Source organism: Aythya fuligula, chromosome 5 (assembly GCF_009819795.1).
Source record: "Aythya fuligula isolate bAytFul2 chromosome 5, bAytFul2.pri, whole genome shotgun sequence".
Lineage (NCBI taxonomy): Eukaryota > Metazoa > Chordata > Aves > Anseriformes > Anatidae > Aythya > Aythya fuligula.
Genome location: NC_045563.1, coordinates 18,723,281 through 18,745,656, shown reverse-complemented (window position 1 = coordinate 18,745,656; position 22,376 = coordinate 18,723,281). Strand labels below are relative to the sequence as shown.

Sequence of the window (22,376 nt, the reverse complement as noted above, 5' to 3'; positions counted from 1 at the left end):
TTAACATTTATGTGAAATGAATAGTATTATGCTTGGGTTCCCAAAAGATTCTTACGCTCTGTTGACAAATGAAAATTTATTTGGTCTATTCTAACATAGCTACAAGTGTACTTGATGCTCTGATCTTTGTCCTTCAGATAATTGTTTTGGTTGGTTGGTTGATACTTAGTTGTGTTTTTGTTTTGTTTTGTTTTGTTTTTCTGTTTCTTTTAGCTTCCCTGAGTGGGAGATTAGTGAATGGACTGAACAACAGGCAGTCTTTAATTTTCTTTATGATTCAATTGAACTTACAGTCGTATTTGGACCCCCAATAGGTAAGTGGCAAAATGGGTAGGTTTATGGCTTATGAATTTGAAAGGTTAAATAGTTGCATGATAGAAACCCAAAGGTTCTACATTAGTGAATATCTACTAAAAAGAAATAGAAAATAAACCATAGTGCTCATGGGCTGCTAGTAAGCAGAGAGAGCTGATAAATGATGGCTTTGAATATGTTTATCAGTGCTTTCTATACAAAAATTGTAAATATGTGTAATGAATGTCTGTTTCTGAAGAGGAAGAGCTGCAACTGCAGAACTAAGCATGGAAATAACTGATACTGTTTGTTTGTTTTCTGTTTTCTTACTTTTTTTTCCTTTTCTTCTCAGATGGTGATGTTTTTGGTGAAAATCCTTTCAGAAAGATAGTTAGCCTGAGCTTTGAATCTCTCTTGGATGGTAAGATTTTGAGTAGCTTGAAAGTAGCTGCCCTCGTTATCTCTTACTGGGAGGACACGTTATAAATTTGTGTTTTAGCTGCTGATGTACTACTACGTGGCTTTGAGGAGATTTCTTGCAATGTGTTTTTTTATTTTTTGTTTTTAACAGAGGAAAAAGCTCCACTCTTCTCATGTTTAGTCCATAGACTCGTCTTCCAGTTTATTGAAAGTCAGGGCTGCTGGCAAGAAAAGTGTCCCACACTGCAATATTTGCCTCAGGTAATGTGCCAGAAAAGCCTATGTGACTCTTGAAAAATATTAAATCTTTTTTTCTCACAGAGAATAGGGTTGATACTGGGAACAAAAGCATATTGATGAATACTTCATTAATGCAAATCAAAATCAGCTTCATGAATAAATATTCTGTGATGAGATGGGAAGTGCCTGTCCCAGAAGGCAAGAGACCTAAAAGCTGTGGTTTCTTCCTAGTTTGCTGCCTTAGTGATTTCTTAAAATCCTTTTCTCCTGCTAGTAGAAATCAGAGAATTGAGCTGAATGCCATTCTGCTTCCAAAAGAATTAACAGTTTAAGTCACCAAGTCCAGTTTGGTGTTCCCACATATCTGTGTAATCCTGTTGACAAAGCCAAGGGGAGAAACTTAGGGCAAAGAACCTATGTTTGTTTTTATGTATGTACAGTTTAATTTTTACATCCAAACTGAGATAGCAGTTAAGCTGCATTTTTCTTTTAATTTTCTAGTATAAAACTGCATTTTCAAGTATCACATAATTTACCAGTCTCAGTTCCAATGTAATTTTTCTTCTGATCTCATGTGTAGGTGCTTCATGATGTCTCTTTGGTGGTGAGTCGCTGCAGGATCTTAGGAGAGGAGATAGAATTTCTGGAGAGATGGGGTGGAAAATTTAATCTTCTGAAGACAGATATCAATGACACAAAGTGAGTAACCTCAAGTGGAGCTTACACAAGTCTTACAGAGGGCCTCTAGACAATCAGAAAGATAATCATCAAGATAATTTGGTTTTCTTTAAGATGTTATTTTATGCAACTCCTTATTAACAATCTAACCTTTTTTTTAGTATAATTGAACTATAATATCCAAAAGGCTGGAAACAAAGCTCCTCTGGGATTCAGCTAACTTCCTTACTATCTTCTACTCTCTCCTTGCTTGCTGATTTCCTCTTTGACTTGACTCTCTCACTTAAAACTTTGGACCAGAGTGTAGTGATGCAAAGGAGACAGAGCCAAGAGTTTACCTGTGTAGCTTAGTGCTTAGTCTTTGATTCGCTTCAGCCAAGCAGAAACAGCCTTTGAAAGATGAATGCACTTAAACTAAAGTTTATTTTCTTTAGCTTTCATTTTCTCACACTACTTCCCACCCAATTGATTTTTGTCTGCCTGCCTTTAAGCTGTTTACATACATTGAACATACATTGAACATACATTGAACATACATTGAACATACATTGAACATACATTGAACATACATTGAACATACATTGAACATACATTGAACATACATTGAACATACATTGAACATACATTGAACATACATTGAACATACATTGAACATACATTGAACATACATTGAACATACATTGAACATACATTGAACATACATTGAACATACATTGAACATACATTAAAGTTTGTAGTACTCTTTGCAAAACAAGTGTTCTACTACGTGCCAAAAGTCCCTTAAAAGCTGCAATTATTTAGGTCAAGAAAACAGATGCAAATGCAACCTATTCTCGGATTTACTGTGGTAGATATACCTTGGAATGACCATTTTTTATGTTTGTCCTGTTTTATGCTATCCCAGAGCGTCTGTTCCCTGGGCCTTGTGTACTTGGTGATGGTCTTACCCTTATTGGCAAAAAGATTCAGTTCTGGCCTTCCTGGATATTGTCATAGATAGAAATTCTATGACAATTCTATTCTAGAAGTTCTGTTCTAGATAGAAATTTGACCTGATTTAAACTGGGTTGGATTCCTGAAACAAATTTAGAATTATGGTCCTGCTTAAAAGCTCAGAAAACTTTAGCTAGCTAGAAATGTTTTATGTTAATTAGAAAACAGATTTTTGACTATTGCTCTGTACTCTCCTGTAATTTTGAAAGAATCTGTGAATTACATGTGTATAACTACTTTGGGGGTTTTGTTTTCTAATTCAGTGGCAGAATGCTGATAGTGTTAGTATGGAAAGGTTCTTTTAACCTTATTCATGAAGCCACTGCTAGTCTATTTCAGACTTCTTTAGGAATTTTTGAGCTTATTGCAATTTGTTTTCCTTTCTGCAACTGAATTCAAAGGAGATGGCAGTATATTTGTGCGTTTTCTGTTGATATTTTTTGTTTCTATTTCTCACACAGCGTGAAGCTTTTGTTCTCCAGTTCCACAGCTTTTGCAAAGTTTGAGGTGACTCTGTCTTTATCTTCCAACTACCCAGCTACTTCACTGCCTTTTACTGTCCAAAAACAAATAGGAAATATTGGGTGAGTTGAACAGAAAGAACCACTCCACGTAACTGAAATTTAAAGGTAGGGGTGGGATATTAAATGGTCTGTATGCCCTCTAACACATGGTAATTTTCTCTTTTTCCAGACATGAGGAAATTTCTGCTGTTCTGTCCAATGTACCAGTTGGTTACCACTATCTGCGGAGAATGGTGAGCTTGATCCATCAAAATCTGCTCCAGGATCCCAGATGATTCACTAGATCCAAGTGTAGGACTGAAGAAGTCAAACTGGACAATCTTTTACTTTAGCCTCATAAGAATTCAAGGTCTCTCTCGCCAGAATGGGAATGCTGTTGGCTTCTCGGCTCTCTAGGAATCTTGTTTAGTACCTGCTTGATATCGAGGATGCTCAGTGTAGACCACAAGCTTTTCTTTTGTACCAAACTATAAATGGAGAAGTCTCTGAAGAGGACGAGGAAAAGTTTCTTAACTCTTCTATTAATCCAGTCTGCCTTTTCTTCTAATCACCAGTGGCCTTGGCCTCCTTTTATAGTCTTTCCTAGTATGAATATTCTTCTGACATAGCTTGTTAATTTTATTCTGGATTGATTTACAGAGCTCGTGTGAAACAATAATGATTATTTTCTAAATTAACATGACTGGAATTTCCTTTCATTAGCATTACTTCTCTACTGCATAACATTCTAACTATATTACATTGATTTTGATCTTTATCGGTTTCCCGGAACCCTTCCCAAAACACAGAATGATAGTCTTGCTTCCGATTAACCAAATAATCTGTAATAATTGGACAATTGGCCAAAGCTGGAAAGACTTCTGTCATGAAGACTACAGATCTCTGTGCTTGACCATGGACTTCAGGATGCAACAGACTCGGAGTCACCAGGTTCAATCTGTGTGAGCCCTTACAACGCAAAGTTTGTTCTGATGCTCTGTGTGCAGGTCTTCGTCCAGTACAGTCTCTCTCTTCATTTTGGTACATTGTCTGAGGTTGTAATGAGTTAGAATTTTAGTGAGGAGACTGAGCTATTTAAATTTAGGAGATGTCTGTAATATCATTGGTGCAGTCCAGATTGATTTTGTATATAGTTTATATATTATGTAGGTTGAGCTGTTGGAACTGATATAACCCTGATTGAATTTATGGTGTTGAAGCACCTACCATTTCTAAGCAATCCACTCTGTAGGCTGACACTGTTTTTTGTAACTCTGTAAAATATTGAATTTGAAGATGTTTTCATGTGTTTAAAGTGTTGATATATTTTTGTCCTTTTACATTTTTTTTTGTTTCTATTTGCAAGGTGGATGTTCATTAAACATTTGAATTACTGTTCTTCCTTCTTCAAGGTGTGATTATTGGCTGCTTCGTTTAAACTTTTGACTGAAAAATTACATATTACTCTTGTAAAAGCTGTTAGCTATTTGAGAGAATTTTTTCTTGTGTTTCCAAGTGCTAGACCACTATGGCTGGCTTTTTCAGGACAATTTTATTTAAATTTTATTTGGAAAATAGTGACTACGTTGCAAATGACTTGGACACTATACCTGGAATTACTTTTAAATTTTCTGAGGTCATTTTATCAGCAGTAATAACCAGTAGAGGGTGCTGCAGTGGTACTTTATGATTATTATCTAGCTTGGGTTTTTCATGCATTTTAATTTTTTTCCAGCATGTTTCCAAGCCAAAAAGAAAAAAAAAAAAAAAAAAAGATAATGAAGACTGGAGTAAATTTTTGGTAGAGTTTATATTGGTCTTTTTGAATAAAATACCAGATGAAACAAAGCCATGCATTTGCAGTAAAAAAAAAAAAAAAAAAAAAAGGGGGGGGGGTTAAGAAGAAATTAAGCAGTTCCAGTGTTGTATTTAATTTACATTTGTACTTGATTTTTGGAGTTAAAGTTCATAGTGTGTCATCTATAGGACTTGATGTATTACTGTTAAAAACTTCATAGATATAACGTTTACTTAAAAAAAAAAAAAAAAAAAAAAAAAAAAAAAACATTTTGCTAGCCAAACTTTGATGAGAATTTGGTTATATAAACTTCAAACACAATGCTTATTAGAGCCATTGCTCAATCATAAAGTGGGATATACAATATTGGCAAACTCTTATTTCCTTCAGCAATCCATTTTTATTCTCAGTACAAAGTTGAAATTAGACTTCAAATTATGTCTGTACTGCTTTTAAGGATGGGGGGGTGGGAAAGGAAAGGTAGAAGAAATTAATTACTTTTCAGTAATATTTTCTGGAGGGAAAAAAAATATCCATCTACAGATAATGACTTACTTCATATATGGTAATAAAATACTAACTGAAAGAATGAGCTATCATGTTTTCATACTAATACCATTGGACTGATGTTTTGACCTTGGCTTTCTCTAATGATTAATGTATGGATATCAATAATAGCCATTGTTTTACTGCATTTAATTTAAAGCACCTGTTCTTATAAATTTAGACATCATCCATGAGCACCTAAAATTACCCAGCCATGTGTGAATCCCAAGTGAATTTCAACTATTTTCAAGGTCTAGTATGTTACAGAAAAAGAATCATGTATTGTCCTTCAATATTGCTGACTTTATTGACTTTTATGACAATATTGCTAAAGGGCTGATACCTTTATGTATATGTAAATGGAAAAGCCTTTCTTCTCTTATGGTCTGTTTTGTCACCTTACATGCATATTAAATTTTTAGTAGTCTAGTAAAAGGTTAAAAAATGCAAATGCAAGTTACTGTGCATTATTAGTAATATTCTGCTTTCATGTTCCCAACCTTAGTTTTCATGGGAAACACTCCAAAATGTGGACAGAGGATAGAAACACTAGTGGAAAACACATTTATTTAAGCATACATCAGTACTTTGAGAAGAGTCCAAAAGTAAAATGCGTGATCAGTTTGGCAATTTAGGACAGGAAAGGGTAATCTAGTGCTAAAGCAAGTGTTTGCCGAGCTCAGGAACAGAAGGGAAATCTTGGTATTGAATCAACTTTCGTTGCAGTTCTCTCTCTCCAAGTACAGGGCAGCTGTGAGTTGCAAACCGGGTTCTCTAAAGGGCATCATTGTTTCAGATACTTAAAATTGTTTAATGTTTCTAAAACTGAACTCTGCACACTGTCTAATCTCGCCTTGCAATTCTAGTGCTACTTCACCTGCAGCAGTGGAAGCTACTGACACCAACATTTGAATCACAGAATCATAGGATATCCGAAGTTGGAAAGGGACCCATGAAAATCCTCGAGTCCAGCTTCTGGGTCTGCACAGGACCACTCCAAAATCAGACCATGTGTCTGAGAGCGTTGTCCAAATGCTTTTTGAACAATGGCAGGCTCGGTGCTGTGACCACTGCCCTGGGGAGCCTGTCCCAGTGCCCAACCACCCTCTGGGTGAAGAACCTTTTCCTCCCCTAACGCAGTTTCATGATGTTCTCTCCTTGATATCACCTTATCTCTACAAACTATAGGAAAAAGACTTGTGAGTGGAAAAAGGATTTCTAAATAGGCTATTTATACCAGATATGCCACCCTGAAGGAACGGCAGTTAAATTCAAATCAGCCATTAGATACATGATATTAAGTTAACTTAAACAGCTTTGAAGTTTGAACACAAGCTCATCTGCTTTAACTCTGGTGGCTTGTACTGGTGAAGTTTTAAGAGCCACCACGACTGGGTTCCAGTCAGTGAAGGGACCGTAACAAGAATTTCCTTGGGTATGAGATTCTGAAGTGTTCCTTGTATTTTGTTCCTCCTTGAATCTTCGTGGTCTTGCCCATGTGATGGAGGACAATTAATAAGGTTTAGCTGTGCCCTATGATGTGCATTGCCATACAGCCTCATGGGTACTTCACACAGTGACAAGAGCTTTTTACCTTAATTTTCTTTAAGTAGACAGGATATGGAGCACTTAAAAGGATAGCAACATGTACAAAGGGAAACCTTTGGCCAGTGTCCTTTCTTCCCTGCTTTGTGCTGTAGGATTCCCCTTGGGGTTAACGGGCCTTTTTAAAGCTAGCTGTGTAGATACCGAGCCAGTACTAAATATTTGAGAATATCTCTTTAATATCTCATGTTCTTTATCTTTGCATGATTTTATCTGTATGACGCACCAGCTAGCTTGCCAGCACTAAAATGGATTTAATAAACATTTTAATGAAAAGCACAAAAACTCTTCAAATATTTCTAACAAGCCTGGCCTGAAGCTATTTTGATCGTGGTGCTTTGCGTGTTGTCAGAACGAATTCTTGCCGGTGTCTGTAATAACGTGGCACTGCTACATTTTGTCCTAATGTTTGGTACTAATAAGCGAAGACTGGAGCTGAAGGAATTCCTACAGACCTTGCTCAGCTGCAGGACTGGAAAGCAGCAGTGACATTTGAGGTTTCCTGCTCAGCGTTACCCTTGCTTGTGGCATCGAAGTCCAGCAGGGAGAGGCTCAGAGCGAGGATTAAGCCATCAATGAAACTTCTGCTGCCTTTGGTATTTTAGCAGGTGCTTTTATGTGCAGGGTGAGCTTTCACCATTCAGCTGTGTGTTTTTTTTTTTTGTTTTTTTTTTTTTTTAATAGGCGGAGGTTACTTTGGCTGATTTTTAACGGAGATGTGTTCACCCCTAGAGGGTTCTCCTAACCCAGCAAGGCTTCAAGGCCCATGACCTCCCACCAGCACATGGGATTTGATTAGTGTAGGTATGAGGCTGATTATTGCTGGGCTTCCTCCAGCCAAACGCCCCCAGGGCAGGGGCTTTGCCCCCCTCCCTGCTCCAAAACCCTCCCCCATCTCCAATGATTCCTCCTTTTGGTGCTGCTGAGAGCCCCAGCCCAGCGTAGAGCTCCTCAGAGGGGCACCTTCTCCTTCACAACAGCTCGATTTCACCGAGCAGCCTCCCCTCATTACGCTGACTTTAAAATAAAGCTAATAATAACGATGATGATTAAAAAAAAAAAAAAAAAAAAAAAAAAAAAGACTTTTGTAGTTTAGAACCCCCCCACAAACAACAAGCAGGCGCGGCCCCTTTAAGGGAAGCTCCCGCCAAACCCTGCCGCTGAGGCGCTGGGCTGAAGGGGGGGAGGTCACGTGACGCGGAGGGGAGGGGCGGTTGCCGTAACCTCATCACGTGACGCGGTGGCGGGCTCTTCCAAAGCGGCGGCGGCCGCGGGCGGTGACGGGAGGGGGCTGCGGTCAGTTGGGGTCCGTTGGCCTTCATCGGCCTCCTCCTCCTCAGCCGCCCCCGGCGGGTTCCTGAGGGGAAAAACCCGTGAAAAGTAACGGGAGCGGGGAGGGAAGGCACCGCCGCGGGCTGCTCCCGGCTCCCCCCCCCGTCAGCGCTCTGACGCCTCGCCTGGGCCTCTCGCCTCACGCAGCCGCCCCGCGGGCCCCATGGCCGTGCAGATGCAGTTCGAGGCCAACGCGGACGTGTCTGCGGAGGAGGAGAGCTTCGGGCCGGAGCCCATCGCCAGGTTAGAGGTACGCGCACAGCCGGCTCGAGGCTGGGTTCGCAAGAAGCTTCCTGGGCTGTGCCCTCCAACGCAAGCCAGACCCTAAAATTGGGCTGTCAGGGGCTTACCTGTGTTTTGCCCCCCAAAAAAAAATGTTCTGTTGCCTTGCTGCGTGTCCTTTTCTGAGTATTCATCAGTTACCTGTAGTGTCAAACCACCTGGAGAACATCCTCACCTTGTTCTATGCTGCCGAGGTTGAGAACAGGTTGTCACAGAATCACAGAGCAGTAGGGATTGGGAGGGACCTTGAAAGGTCACCTGGTCCACTCCCCCTGCCAAGCAGGAACACCTAAATCAGCTCACACAGGAACGCATCCAGGTGGGTTTTGAATATCTCCAGAAAAAGAGACTCCACAACCCCCCAGGGCAGCCTGTTCCAGTGCTCTGTCACCCTCACCATGAAAAAGTTAAATGTTACACTAGTAAAAGGGTATCTTTTTTTTAACATTCTTTGTGTATAAGTGGTAGGGACATAACGTTTAACATGCTGACTTGTAATAACAGAGTTTGATCCAAAGAGAGTTCAGGTACTCAATAATGGTTCAGTGATTAGATGGTGTTTCTGATGTAGCCCATCTTTTTTCCCCCTCCCTTTCAGCAATGTGGCATAAATGCAAACGACGTGAAGAAGTTGGAAGAAGCTGGGTATCACACAGTTGAGTCTGTTGCTCACGCGCCCAAGAAGGAGCTGCTAAATATTAAAGGCATCAGCGAAGCTAAAGCTGACAAAATCTTGGTAAGGATGTTGTATAAAAATGTTAAGCCAAGAAGTTAGAGAGGTTTTATTTCTGCTGGTGTAAAGTATTTTGGTGATTTCTACAAGATCTCCATGACTGGCGTACCTAGAAGGGTAGTAAAGATGATTAGAGGGATGCCATGGCTTTTTATAAGAGACGAGAGGACTAGGACTAGCTTCAAGAAGAAATGAAGGGGGAGGTAGTTCTATAAAATTTGTGGAAGGTATGGAGATATGTCCAGGATTAGTATTATTTCTAGCTTAATATTTCTTATGGTAAGAAGGCTTCTGATAGGCCTGAAGCAACGAAAATATTTATTTATTTTTCCATACAGGATATAATTAAGTTATGGAACTCATTGCCCCAAGATGCTGTAGCCTTCTGTAGCATAAACTGGTTGAAAAAGGTATAAATGCAGAGCTAGGAGTGATGTTAATAGTGTAGCGTTCAGATCAAGAAGCTCACTGGCTGAACTCAGAGCAACTACCAGATGGAGGGTCAGTTCTTTAATTCCTGCTTTGTTTCACGTGTTCCCTAAGCAACCCCTCATGGCAGTTGCCAAGGTGTAGGACGCATGGTTGTGAACTACAGGACTGACCCAGAACATCTTCTCCTCTGTTACAACCTTCTTAAGTGTGCTAACTCAGCATCTCAGACAGGTACAAATCCTGGCTTTACTTTTGTTAACTGTGAGAGCCTGAGCTGCAATCTCACAGCATCTTCTAGTTCAGAACGTGGAGCTTCTGCAAAACTAGTTCTCATTTATCGAAATCTGACCTCGGAGAATATTTATCTCCACTTTTTTTTTTTTTTTCCAACTTTGTATATTTATTCATTATTATGAGGGTGCAGCCTGTTAGGAATGCCATGGCCATCCGAAGTGTTTTAGTTTCACATGGACAGAACTGAATTAAAAAGGTGGCAAGTACAGGGGAGGAAAGATTTTTGTTAAATAGGCAAAATGGATGTCAAAGCTTTTTCTTTGAGCAGAATTACATTTCTGTTCAGCGGTACCAACTATTCATATGTGGTCTGTAAAATGAAGTGTCTGCATCACATTATACAGCTGCTTCTCCATGTCATAAAACAGGAAATTACAGTACTAATTACTGAAGGGGGGTAAATGAATGGGATGAGCACTCCTTGGACTGCTTTGTTTGGTTCTCTTTAGGCTGAAGCAGCTAAACTGGTCCCGATGGGTTTTACCACAGCAACAGAATTCCATCAGCGAAGGTCAGAAATCATCCAGATAACCACTGGGTCCAAAGAACTTGATAAACTGCTTCAAGGTAGTGATTTTAGTTCTCTATTGATTAACTTTTTGTTATTTTTTTTTCCCAATGGATATGATCACTGCACAAAAACACATCAAACATGTGAGTTCTGGTTGAACTAAAATCTCCTCAAGTACTGCTCTCTGATTTTACTGATTCTCTTCTAAAAGCTGTAGAAATACTTTTAAAAGCTTTTAGTTGTGATGCAGTACCCAGAACTGTTTGCTTTGCACGTTTCTAGTTAATTTTAGCCTAGAGTTTCCTTCAAGGAGGAAAAAAAAATAGATATCAACATTTTCATTTTCCTACTTGTAAGCAAAAACCAAAACTTTTCAGCTTTTCAGCATCTTCAAACATATACTTACCTAAACTTCCTGGTTCCAACTTGAAGAAACCTCAGTATGGAAACCAGTTTTTACAATTAGAGCTTTAATCCTTTCAGCCAAAGTATTGAAGTTAAGCTAAGTCTCTATAAATTTAAAAATTCTATACTTATCTTTGTTTGAAGTATAACAACATTTTTTTTTACTCCTTTTTTTCCCCATAGGAGGAATAGAAACAGGGTCCATAACAGAGTTATTTGGAGAGTTTCGTACTGGAAAAACACAGTTGTGCCATACCCTAGCAGTAACCTGTCAAGTGAGTTGTCCACTTTATTAAAATCAAGTATTCAGATAGCACAGCTTTTGGGTATTTACTCATTTGTGCACTTCTCATAGCTCTTTACATGCATCACTTTGTTTTGCTACAACGAATGAATTTTGTCTGTTCACAAAGATTCCTCAAAAACCTTTGCAGCATCCTTGGCTGAGCTTGCAGCTTGCTAGGATATTTTGTTCCATCCTTAACCTGCCTGCTAGGATTACTTCAGCATCAATTAAGTTTGTCATTGTTATTACTTATATTTGACTTAAGTTTTGTGGCTTTTTTTCCTCCTTAGTAGTCTGACAACAGACATTAGCCTTCTGTGATCGTAGCTCTTAAGTACAGAGAAGTGTTTGGTATCACTTTGGGTGTTCTAGACTGCAGAGAGCCTTTGAAAAGAGGGATGAAACTGCGCTGGGTTCAATAGGTTTCTTTGATTAGCTGTTTTGTTTCTAACATATCTTAGGTTTATTTCAATTTACCTTTGTAACAGCCTTCAGTCAACCATTGCTATCAAGCAATAGATCAGTTTATAGGAACCTTTTTTCCTAATCTTAATTTAGACAAATTTTTTTGCTTTTTTTTTTTTCTCCTACTGTTTGCTACTTTCTGTTGCTGTTTCATAAAATATTAGAGGCTTAGGGCTCAATTTGATCATTTAGGTAACACCCTTGTGCACCCAAACTTCCCAGCCTGAAGCTGAGCACCCGTTTTCTTCTGTAGGTGTCAGAGAATGAAAACAGGAATCGTTCCTCTCACTTTCCCCAGACAAATGTGACTTTAATCAGCATAGCTTGGTATTTTATTTACTGTATGAATGTCAGCTGAGGGCATAAGGCAGTAAGTGTATTACATGTTACTTTTCACGTTCATTCACATGTGCTCTTCTAGCTTCCCATTGACCGAGGCGGTGGTGAAGGAAAAGCTATGTACATTGACACAGAAGGGACCTTCCGTCCAGAACGTCTTCTTGCTGTGGCTGAAAGGTCTGTACTGATTCGCCAGAAGCAAACTAACACTAGTTGAAGAAAGGAAGGCATTTACTCATGGTGGGATGACTTAAAATCAGCCTGGCTCTTTCAATTCATTGGACTGTTGCAGTTAGAACTGTCCTTAAAAACAAATGTAGGAAAAAAAAAAAAAAGGGAAAAACAAAAACAAAACAAACTTTCCTGTGTTCGTTCAGTCTGCCTACCTAGATGCACTTTAGACCACTTCATTAGCTGTATTTTATAAGTATTTTTATTTTTACATGGATAGGACAGTAGCTAACATCATTGTTCCCTGGAATATGATACCTTCATTTAAGAGTATCTCTCTCAAATTTAGTTAGTGAAATACATTCAAAGATTTTTTTCTTAAATTCTGCCAATAGCACTACCTTGGAGCAAAGATTCTTCTGTAAAAAGTATATCTCAACAGCAACTGGATTTTCCTTTTGTTAGGGAAGAGAGCATCTTTTCACCAGTTGTTTTCTCATCTCCTGCCTCTGTCTCAGAACGTTCTGAAGTGTCTTTTATACAAATTTGACAGTATAACGTACTAATCTGAACTTCCTGAAGGCAGTAAAAGCTGTCGTCTGCAGAGGTTCTGGTTAGAGTTAAGGGCCTGAAGTATGGGTTTCATTTGTTAGAAAAAGTAGCTGCTTCTGGTCTTGTGATTCTTCAGGGTTTCTCAAAACAGAAGTGTTTCCATATTACTGCTTCTGTAGGGTTTAGTTCTCTGTGATGGTTGTTTCAATTAAATACTAAGGCGCATATTGCAACCTCGGTGAGCTGGAAGCAGAGGAATTGAAAGGGTAGGACTGCTGCTTTTTAGCAGCACCACAGACTTAAGAGGTACAGCAGGTATTTATAGGCCTGTCTGAAACTGTAGGTGGGAAAATCAAGATTTAACACCAAGCCAGTGTGATGTGCTAGCCCGCAAAGTTGCTTCCTTTCCTTTATAGAAGAAAATGATCTAATCAACATACCCTCCTGAATGCATGGAGTAAAGTCAAGTTATTGAAAAGTAGTGATCCAAAGACTTGGGTCACTACTGGATTTTGATGGTTTCTTACCATCAAAATCTTACTGAAAGGCAAACAGATCCCTGGAAAATGTTTTACACAGTGCTTAGAGGCTTGTGTGACAGATGTTCAGATTGCAAAACATCTGGAATTACTGCTCCTTGCCTCTCTGCTGCTTCTCCCTCACCCAGCTGTTTTGTAGCCATCCCTCTGCAGGAAGTCCTTTCGCTCATAATTTTTTGGTTCGGGAAGGGAATGTGCAATTCTAGGCAGCTGGGGACAGTACCAGCTCAGTCCTGTTAGCTCTTAATTAAGGCAGTTTGATCTGACACCACTGGCATTTCATGCAGCAAGTACAAAAGTGCTCCAGTGTTCACTTTCACCAATAGATATGGCAACAAATGCCTCTTGAGCACTGATGAGGCAGTGAAGTTATGATGTTTGCAATGCCCCTAGCTACACCTGCAGGAGGGTGCATGGCTGCACATGGAAAGTGCTACTTGTAGTCAGATCCATCCCCCTCAGCTCTGTCTTTTTCATCAAGCTTAGCTAGGATGGATGCTAAAAGCCTTTCAACTCATTTCTTTTTACAGTCTAATGATTTTCCAGGTACTTGACTAGCACCTTTGAGGTAAATCTTGAACATCTAGTACTGCAATGTGGTCTTGTTTTAAAGCCCTAGGCTTGATTGGCCGTTACTCACCTGCAGGCATAATGTGATATTTACCTAGTAAGGCTGAGTTATTTGATTTATAAATAGCTATCATGTGCAGGTAGTAAAATTAATTGATAGTTACAACTCTAAAAGTGTACTGTTCAAAGCTGTACGTAGGCAAGTCTAATTCCTACAGGAATAGGGAGAGAGAAATTAGGTGTGAAAATCAAAATAGTGTTAGTAAAACGGCTTCCTTGTAAATAGTAAAGATGCTTTTATTAATTAATATTTGTATTTGGCATGTGTTTTTAATCTAGCTTTTAGGTAAACCTGCTAGGTAACTCCTGTTCATGAAGTTTAAAGTTTTTTCACTGCTTTCTCTAGGTATGGCTTGTCTGGCAGTGACGTCCTTGATAACGTGGCATACGCACGAGGTTTTAACACAGACCATCAGACCCAGCTCCTGTACCAGGCGTCGGCTATGATGGCTGAATCACGGTAATGAGAATGATTTAGTCGGGGTGATTTTTATACTGGTGTATAATCATATTATAAACCTGCTTGTAGGTGATAAACAAGTGCAAGAGCTCTATAGACTGCATAACTGTGAAATGTCAATGTAATGGTGTACTTTTAAAGTTAACATTTTTGAAATCTACTTGTTCTCTTCAATGCTTAGCTCTGTTAGATCAGATTTTGTTGTTCTCAAACTAGATCATGCTTTGGCATATCCCTGTAATAAGCTTTGTGTATCAGCAGTCAGTTGTGAGTTAATACCTGTTGCTGTTAAAATTTTTGATGACAGTAACTGGTTTGAGCTGTGACAACAGATCTTACTTCACAGAGAACAAGTGCCAGCCTGAGAAACAGTTTTAAAGATCTCTTTAAAATTACCTTCAGAAAGAAGGAGAGTTGATTTAGAGCATGTTAAACTGTCGTGGTTTCACGTGGGAGACAGCTAAGCACCCACCGCTTCCCCCAAGTAGGATGGGGGAGAGGAACAAAAAAAGGTAGAAGTGCAAGAACTTACAGACTGGGATAAAGACAGTTTAATAAGAAAGAAAGGAGGAAACAAAAGCGATGCATAGTGCAATTGCTTACCACCAGCCCTTGCCAGTCCCTGAGCAATGGTAGTGTCTCACCCCAAGCCAACTCCACCCAGTTCTATCCTTCTGCATGACATTTCTAATTTTCCATTGCTACTTTCCATTACATTTCCACTTCTACTTTCAATTGAAATAAATTTCAGTTTGTTATACAGTGGGCCTCTTCAGCATGCATCACTTCCCTTCCTGTTCTGCGGATTAGCCTGCTTCTTTTAATTTTTCCTCCTGTTCCCTCCTAGAAGCTGCTTCTTCCCTTATTAAACGAGCTGAGGTCTGCTTCCATTGTCTCTTCTACGTTATAGGGGTGACTGGTACCAGCACACATGGGTTCTCTGGTTCAGCTGCAGGGTCAAGGCACGCCTTTTTTTTAGACATTCTTTCAGTTTCTTAACATTCACACTTGTTAAGGGGTGAAGCCCAGAACCATGGGAGGTGACAACCGTGATAGATACCTACCTGTATCCTTGCCACACGTAACTCTCCTGCCTCAGGGCAGATCTCTTGGTGACATTTTTAAATAGCTGTTTAAACAAAATCAGTATCACGTTCTGGAGACATAGCAATAGGAATATACTTGTTTGAACATCCAAAGGACATTCAAAATTCTCCAGAGCTTTTGTAACAGGCCTGGAGGAAAAGGGGAAGGTGTCATTCCTTGTCTCCTCCACAGATTGGCTGTCAGAGGAGAAAAACTAAAAAGTGTAATTGTGAATAGTTTCAAAGAGGTGATTCCCAGAGTACAAGGACAGTGACTGTGGTGAGTGCAAACACCAGATGAAACTCACGATTGGTGCTTTTATTGTGTCCTAAGCACAATACATCAAGGTGGTAAAAACAAAAGCAACCTTAAACTAGACCTTGGAGGTGATAAAGAAAGGGGTTACATAAAACAACTCTGAGAGCAAGTAAAACACCTTTGAGAGCAAGTAAATTGTAAGCAGCAACTATGAAATTAATATAATGATTATGACCAATTATAAATAAATTGAACACTCTGACACAATCTGGTCAGATCTGTTGTTATCTTAACCCTTTGAGCCCCATGTTGGGTGTCAAAAGGACTGTTGTGGTTTAACCTGGCAGGCAGGTAAGCACCACACAGCTGTTAACTTTCCCCCGCAGTGGAGATCAGGGAGAGAATTGAAAAAGCTGAAAGGCTTTTGTTTGAAATTAGGATGCTGAGGCCCCTTTGGAGGGAAGGAGGTGGTGATATGAGGTATAGAGGTACCTGTGCACAGAATACCTGTAGTTCAAAAATATTAAGTTCTGGACTCATTTATAGTACGCAAGCATAAATCTAAGTTTTTAATCATGCAGCAGCTTCCTTTGAATAGAATATCCTGAGTTGGAAGGGTCCCACAAGGATGGGTTTTATTGTGGTGTTCATAATCTGAACATTGCTGGATGAGTCTGTAAATGTAATCATTCTGCGTGGTAAATGTAATCATTCTGCGAACTGGCAGGTAAGAAGGGCAGATATCCACACCTGTACGTAGCTTTAAAATTACCTGGATGCTATCATTTTCAACCAGACCCGTTTTTAACTACTGGAACAGTTTCTGAGAATGTTGTATTTAACTTTTCCAGGTATGCATTGCTGATCGTGGACAGTGCCACAGCCCTTTACCGGACAGATTACTCCGGCAGAGGTGAGCTGTCAGCCAGACAGATGCATCTCGCCAGATTTCTGCGTATGCTGCTTCGACTTGCAGATGAGGTAAATGATGAACTTTGCTTTGCTCCCTAAAGGGCTGATGATTGGTTTTCCTTCTCTTGTACACCTTAATCTTCTGCAGATGGCTTTCTGCCTGCTCCCTGTCTGCTTCCATTTTGTTTTGAGATGTGTGGTAGAGTGGTTATGAACAGCAGAGGGGATAGCAGAAGGTTCTTTATTTTTTTTTTTTTCCCATTCAGGTTGTGGAAGATGTATGGGTTCTGATTTGTTGCTTTTCTCCTTGTAGTTTGGTGTGGCAGTTGTGATCACCAACCAAGTGGTAGCACAAGTGGATGGAGCAGCCATGTTTGCAGCAGATCCCAAGAAGCCTATTGGAGGAAATATCATAGCACATGCTTCCACCACGAGGTGAGAGAATAGATTATCATCTTCCACTAGATTTTTAGATTTTTTTGTGTACTTAGCTAAGTGCCTTTTAGTTCTGGGTCTATGTGTAGTCTGTGAATGGCATTTCCAGTCTGCTTTTCAGAAAATAAGTGCTACCCTTAGCGGGTAACTGACCCAGCAGTAAAATAAAACCAACATTTTCAGAAGTTCTTACAGCTTTAAGCGTGATGTGTTTACGTGCCAACAGAACGTTTTAATGATTATGATAGAGGTTTTCTGAAATGAGGCTACAATTCCTTACCTGTTTACACATCCTTACCAGTTTTCTTTTCCTCTCCCTATCAGACTGTATCTGCGAAAAGGCCGAGGTGAAACCAGAATATGCAAAATTTATGATTCTCCTTGCCTTCCTGAGGCTGAAGCGATGTTTGCTATTAATGCTGATGGAGTGGGAGATGCAAAAGACTGAAGACTTCATTTCCCACGTAACCTGAGACTAGGTGGCTGTAAAAAGGCTCCTTTCTTTGTGGCACGTTACGGACGCTTTCCTGGTGCAGCTGCTGTTCAGATGCTGGCAGAGGACTCTGTAGTATTTCAACATGCGTGTCTGTCAGGTGAATACGTTTTGAGACACATCTGCAGGTGTTGCTTGGAAGAGATCATCCCTCCTGGGCTTTAGTCACATGTTAGGTTCAAGTGGTTTCTTGAGAATATTTTCAGAAGACCATAGGCTTTATATTTTCCTCACAGCTGTTGCTCCAGTTGGATTCTGCTGGTGGGCGGAGGCACAGCAATGTGAGAATGTGGCAGTAGTTCATAACGTGATGACTTTAAAGTCACATTGATGGGTTTGTCAAATAAGAAAAATGGTAACTTAAATATTTGGTGGGTTGCTTTAATAATTGCAAAATAAAGCAGAATGGTGTTCCACAACAAGAATTTGGGAATATTGCTGTGATTGATGAGATTATCATCAATCCATATTCTTTATGTTAATTTTGTTTCGGATGCTGCAACATGCCACTTCTGGGGAACTGTTAATTTATATCTCAGTGCCTTTTTTTGTATTTTATTAATTCTCTGTGGAAATCTGCTTTTAATAAATGGACCATGAAAATACTGATGACATCACAGGTTTCTGGGATTTAGCCAGGTGCTAATTCAGACTGAGGCATTTTTACCTGCAGGTAGGAGAAAGATGCATAGGTCTTCAACGAATCTCAGTCTGGAATTTTTTTCTACTAGTGGTGATAAAACACAATCTTCTGTTTGAGATGTGTAGTACAACTGTGCTTAAGTGCCCTGTAGATGTTTTTTAAGAGTTTTTTGGATTAAAAAGCTTACTTTATATTACCCAGTATTTTAATCTATGCTATTGTGAACAACTCTTAACTTGATTAAAGAGAATTGTATTACAGTGGTGGTTGGTAGCAAAAAATATTTTCAGTGCTCTTTTACTCCAGGATGATTATTCTGTGTCAACTCCTGAAGGAAAGCATACGGAGGAATCCAACTGTCTGTACTCATCAGATAAATGTAAGCAGGTACATAAATACTTGTGCAATGGTGGCTACTAAATTTCACAAGAAGTCACGATGCTTGCTGCCTTGTTTTTAGCTAAATGCTGTTATTTGTAAATTCTGCATAGCCATGGAGCATCTCTCTGTTCAGATGTGCACAATAGACCACTGCTGTCACTGTTACCTGCAGCTGAGTTTCGGGAATCAAAACTCATGTTAAAACATTAAGTAGGGGATTCGATTGGGTGAATTCGATTCGATTGGGTGAATTCGATTCGATTGGGTAAGGGTCTGTCATAGGCTGACTCTTCTAGAGGGGTGGGGAAATCGGGCAAAGACTTCCAGCTGCCTGTGGTACTGAGGCTGGAGCAAAAAGAAATCATAGAATCATAGAATATCCTGAGTTGGAAGGGACCCTTAAGGATCATCAAGTCCAACTCTTGACACCGCACAGGTCTACCCAAAAGTTCAGACCATGTGATTAAGTGCACAATCCAATCTCTTCTTAAATTCAGACAGGCTCGGTGCAGTGACCACTTCCCTGGGGAGCCTTTTCCAGTGTGCAACCACCCTCTCTGTGAAGAACCCCCTCCTGATGTCAAGCCTAAATTTCCCCTGCCTCAGCTTAACCCCGTTCCCGCGGGTCCTGTCACTGGTGTTAATGGAGAAAAGGTCTCCTGCCTCTCGACACCCCCTTACGAGGAAGTTGTAGACTGTGATGAGGTCTCCCCTCAGCCTCCTCTTCTCCAGGCTGAACAGGCCCAGTGACCTCAGCTGTTCATGTTAAAAAAAAAAAAAAAAATGTTAAAAAAAAAAAAAAGAGAATTTCTTGTGTGTAGAGTCCAGACCTCACGTTTGGCAGAACCTGGTCTGATGCTGATGAAATGTCTCTTGCTGACCCTGCAGGTACTTGCTTACAGGTGACCAAGTCACAAACCTTACATTCTGCCCTGATCCGATCCACCTGGAGGCTTGTCAGACCTTCACAGCTTTTCCTTTTTATGCATTGGGTACACTCTGCTCAGGACCTGATCTGAGAATCGGGCTGTAATGTCAGTCCTGGTTTTGTACAGGTAAAATTCAGGGACTGCAGTGTTCCTGGACCTGATTTCTTCCAGAATTCTTGATCAAGAGAAAACTAAGACTGGCTGGGAAGCCCAGATGAGTAGTAGGAGCGAACAAGTGAAGAGAGGAAAAACAGGCCAAACAAATGTGAGGTGGATGAGGGACTTGCTAGACAAAGGGGCTGCTGCAAAGGTGAGGTGGTGCTGGGAATGGGCTGAGGGAACTGGTGGAGAAACAACTCAGCTAGAGAGCCAGGGAAATGCAGCTGAAACCTGCATAGCTTGTATCCAGTGAGAGACCAAGGCTGGCGTGTGCCCTTTGCGATGCTTTCCTTCACGTGTCTGAGTGTGATACGTTTTCATTTGCTCCTAAGATAAAGTAGAACACTGAAATCTTACTTCAAATTACACCTGGGGTTTAAATGAGCTGGGTTTGAATTTATGATACTCTTAAAAATTCCACAAGGACCCGAAGGTTGGGAGAAGTGTTACACAAAAGTTGGAAGAAATGTTTTGGGCTGTCTTGTTGCTTCAGAGGTTATCGGCTTAGCGCACAGTGGTACTGAGCAACGTTGGGCAGTACGGTTAGCTCATTTGGAGAACAACCACACTGCTTTTAGTGAATTGCAGTTCTGACCGTGCATTTCTCTGAAGTTTTGTATCTCTGATCAGATATTCAACGTGGAGGCCTGAAAGTGCACAGCTTGCTGCTTCGGTACAATTTCTGACAGTCCGCACTGGTGTGTAGGGGGGTGTTAGTTCGTTTTTGAGACCCCACGTTGTAAACATGCAAGTCATTGTACCACTTACATACAGACGGCAATTTGAGGGGATGTGGGAGACAGTGGCTTCTTGCTGCTTGCTACACTGAAGGTTAAAAAGTCACATTTGGTTTCTCTGTTGCTTCCCTTCAGTGAACTTTGTGGAGGGGGAGTTCTGATGTGTCTAGATCATAATCCTCCAGCGTTCATCTCTTTGTATGTCAGTGCAGTACAGTTCAGTCTAACTCCTTTTTTTTTTTTTTCATTCTAACTCCTTTTTTTCTCCTTCTCAAAGTCTGCTTAGAGCCTTAACCAACTCAAATAACGGCTGAAGCTCTCTGGTCATGTAATGCTCAGCATGCAGATTGCTTTCTCTAACAGCCTAAAGTACTTCTGTCTAGCTGAAAGGTTTGTAACTTTGATTGTGGTAACAGAAGCAAAACAAATGGGAAATACTTCTCTAAGCTCTTATATAGCCTAGAATCTGAACTCAGTGGGATTTCAGGAGTTTTGTTTCTTTTAAGCACAAGAACCTTTTTAGTAAGATCTTCCTCAAGTTATCTGATGACATCCCTGTAGCAGCTGCGCAGGCAAGTATTTCCTTAAAGGGTTGAAGTTGCTTATGACACAAGGCCGTGAAACATTAATTAAAATAAGCTTATTGTCAACAATGCTTTAATCTCAAGGAGGTATAATTAATATTCCTTCAGTAAACACTTCTCCTGTCATCTCCTTAAAATACTTATCTCGATGTTTCCCAAAAACTCTACAGTCCCTCTCAAAGCAGTGGAATATGATTAGAAATGATATTAACTGAAAAATTCTTAGGAGTGTTTTTGTGTGTGCGTGCCTTTGCGCAATCCTCTGGCCCACATTCATCTGGCCAACTTCTGCTACATCCGGACCTGTGTCCAGAGGTGAAGAGGAATTTATGGTTGAGATGAGATGGCCGAAGTGCGTGCAGAAATACCTGCGTTGGGCTGAGCTACTGATGCTCTTAGAGCGTGATGGAGAGAGGTTTGATGGATTAAAACTGCACAGATGGAGCCTGCAGTGCTTTCTTCCCCTGGAGGCTTGGCATTGGTCTCCGGAGCCGTGTTTTGCCACCAGACCAACTCCTGCCCCTCCAGCGTGAGTTGGGCACCACTGTGAGCACTCTGCCCATCCTCCAAAGGCAGCTGCATCTGTTTCGAGTTCCCAGAAAACCGGCAGCGCTCTTAGCTATGCAATTTATGTTTTGCACACAAATTAAAACCCCTTGTAATGTGAATGTGAAATGCAGAAACCACAAGGCCTGGGGAGTGAGGCGAGACTCACAGTGTCGAACTGAGAAACATTCTGCCTTTCCTTGAGCAGAACAGTCCCAGCTCACAGCTCCAAGCATCTCGCTCGGCGGGCAGAGAGCTGGCTGACTTCACAGCACTGTGTGTGGCCGGGGAAGGAAGTTTTCCCAGTACCCAGCTTTAGGAGCGAACGCTAAATTTTTCCAGATGCGGCTGCGGCGGTGCAAGTGCAGCGAAAGCACTGCCGGGTGGCTCCAGGGCTCCCTTCTCGCTCTGCAAACACAAACCTGCTGTGTGCCAGCTTTCTCTGGGATGTGATTTTAATTACAGCAAGGAATCTTTGCTAAAGGTCACAACCTGGACCGCAAACCATCGGATCTCTGCACGTGGTTTGGGTTATCGTAGTACAACGCTCCCGGGCCTGAGGTTTCCCCACCGAGACCTGAGGTCAAGCGGAGGAAAGTGGCGACCTCGTGCAACCTGTGCTGCTGGGGAGGAGGAAAACAACCAGAGGTAAAACTGCCCCAAGTCCAAGGTAATGCTTCTTGCTGCATAACTCAACTGAATTTG

At 40.7% G+C, this 22,376-nt stretch overlaps 2 protein-coding genes across 2 annotated transcripts in view; both read left to right on the top strand.

Moving 5' to 3' along the window:
• Window positions 1-4,412, top strand: part of KNL1 (kinetochore scaffold 1) — a 30,738-nt gene extending 26,326 nt beyond the window's left edge. Inside the window, exons 21-26 of the mRNA XM_032189315.1 lie at window positions 214-314; window positions 647-715; window positions 866-975; window positions 1,535-1,653; window positions 3,087-3,209; window positions 3,319-4,412. Of these exons, the coding sequence (XP_032045206.1) occupies window positions 214-314; window positions 647-715; window positions 866-975; window positions 1,535-1,653; window positions 3,087-3,209; window positions 3,319-3,424 (628 nt within the window). The 3' untranslated portion in view covers window positions 3,425-4,412. The remainder of the gene's footprint in view (window positions 1-213; window positions 315-646; window positions 716-865; window positions 976-1,534; window positions 1,654-3,086; window positions 3,210-3,318) is intronic.
• A 3,925-nt stretch (window positions 4,413-8,337) lies between these two features.
• RAD51 (RAD51 recombinase) lies at window positions 8,338-18,297 on the top strand. Its single transcript, XM_032189309.1, has 9 exons — window positions 8,338-8,659; window positions 9,290-9,427; window positions 10,600-10,717; window positions 11,250-11,341; window positions 12,239-12,333; window positions 14,395-14,508; window positions 16,704-16,833; window positions 17,078-17,199; window positions 17,524-18,297. The coding sequence occupies exons 1-9, from the start codon at window positions 8,573-8,575 to the stop codon at window positions 17,645-17,647; spliced, it is 1,020 nt and encodes a 339-aa protein (XP_032045200.1). The 5' UTR covers window positions 8,338-8,572; the 3' UTR covers window positions 17,648-18,297.
• The last annotated feature ends 4,079 nt before the right edge of the window (window positions 18,298-22,376 follow it).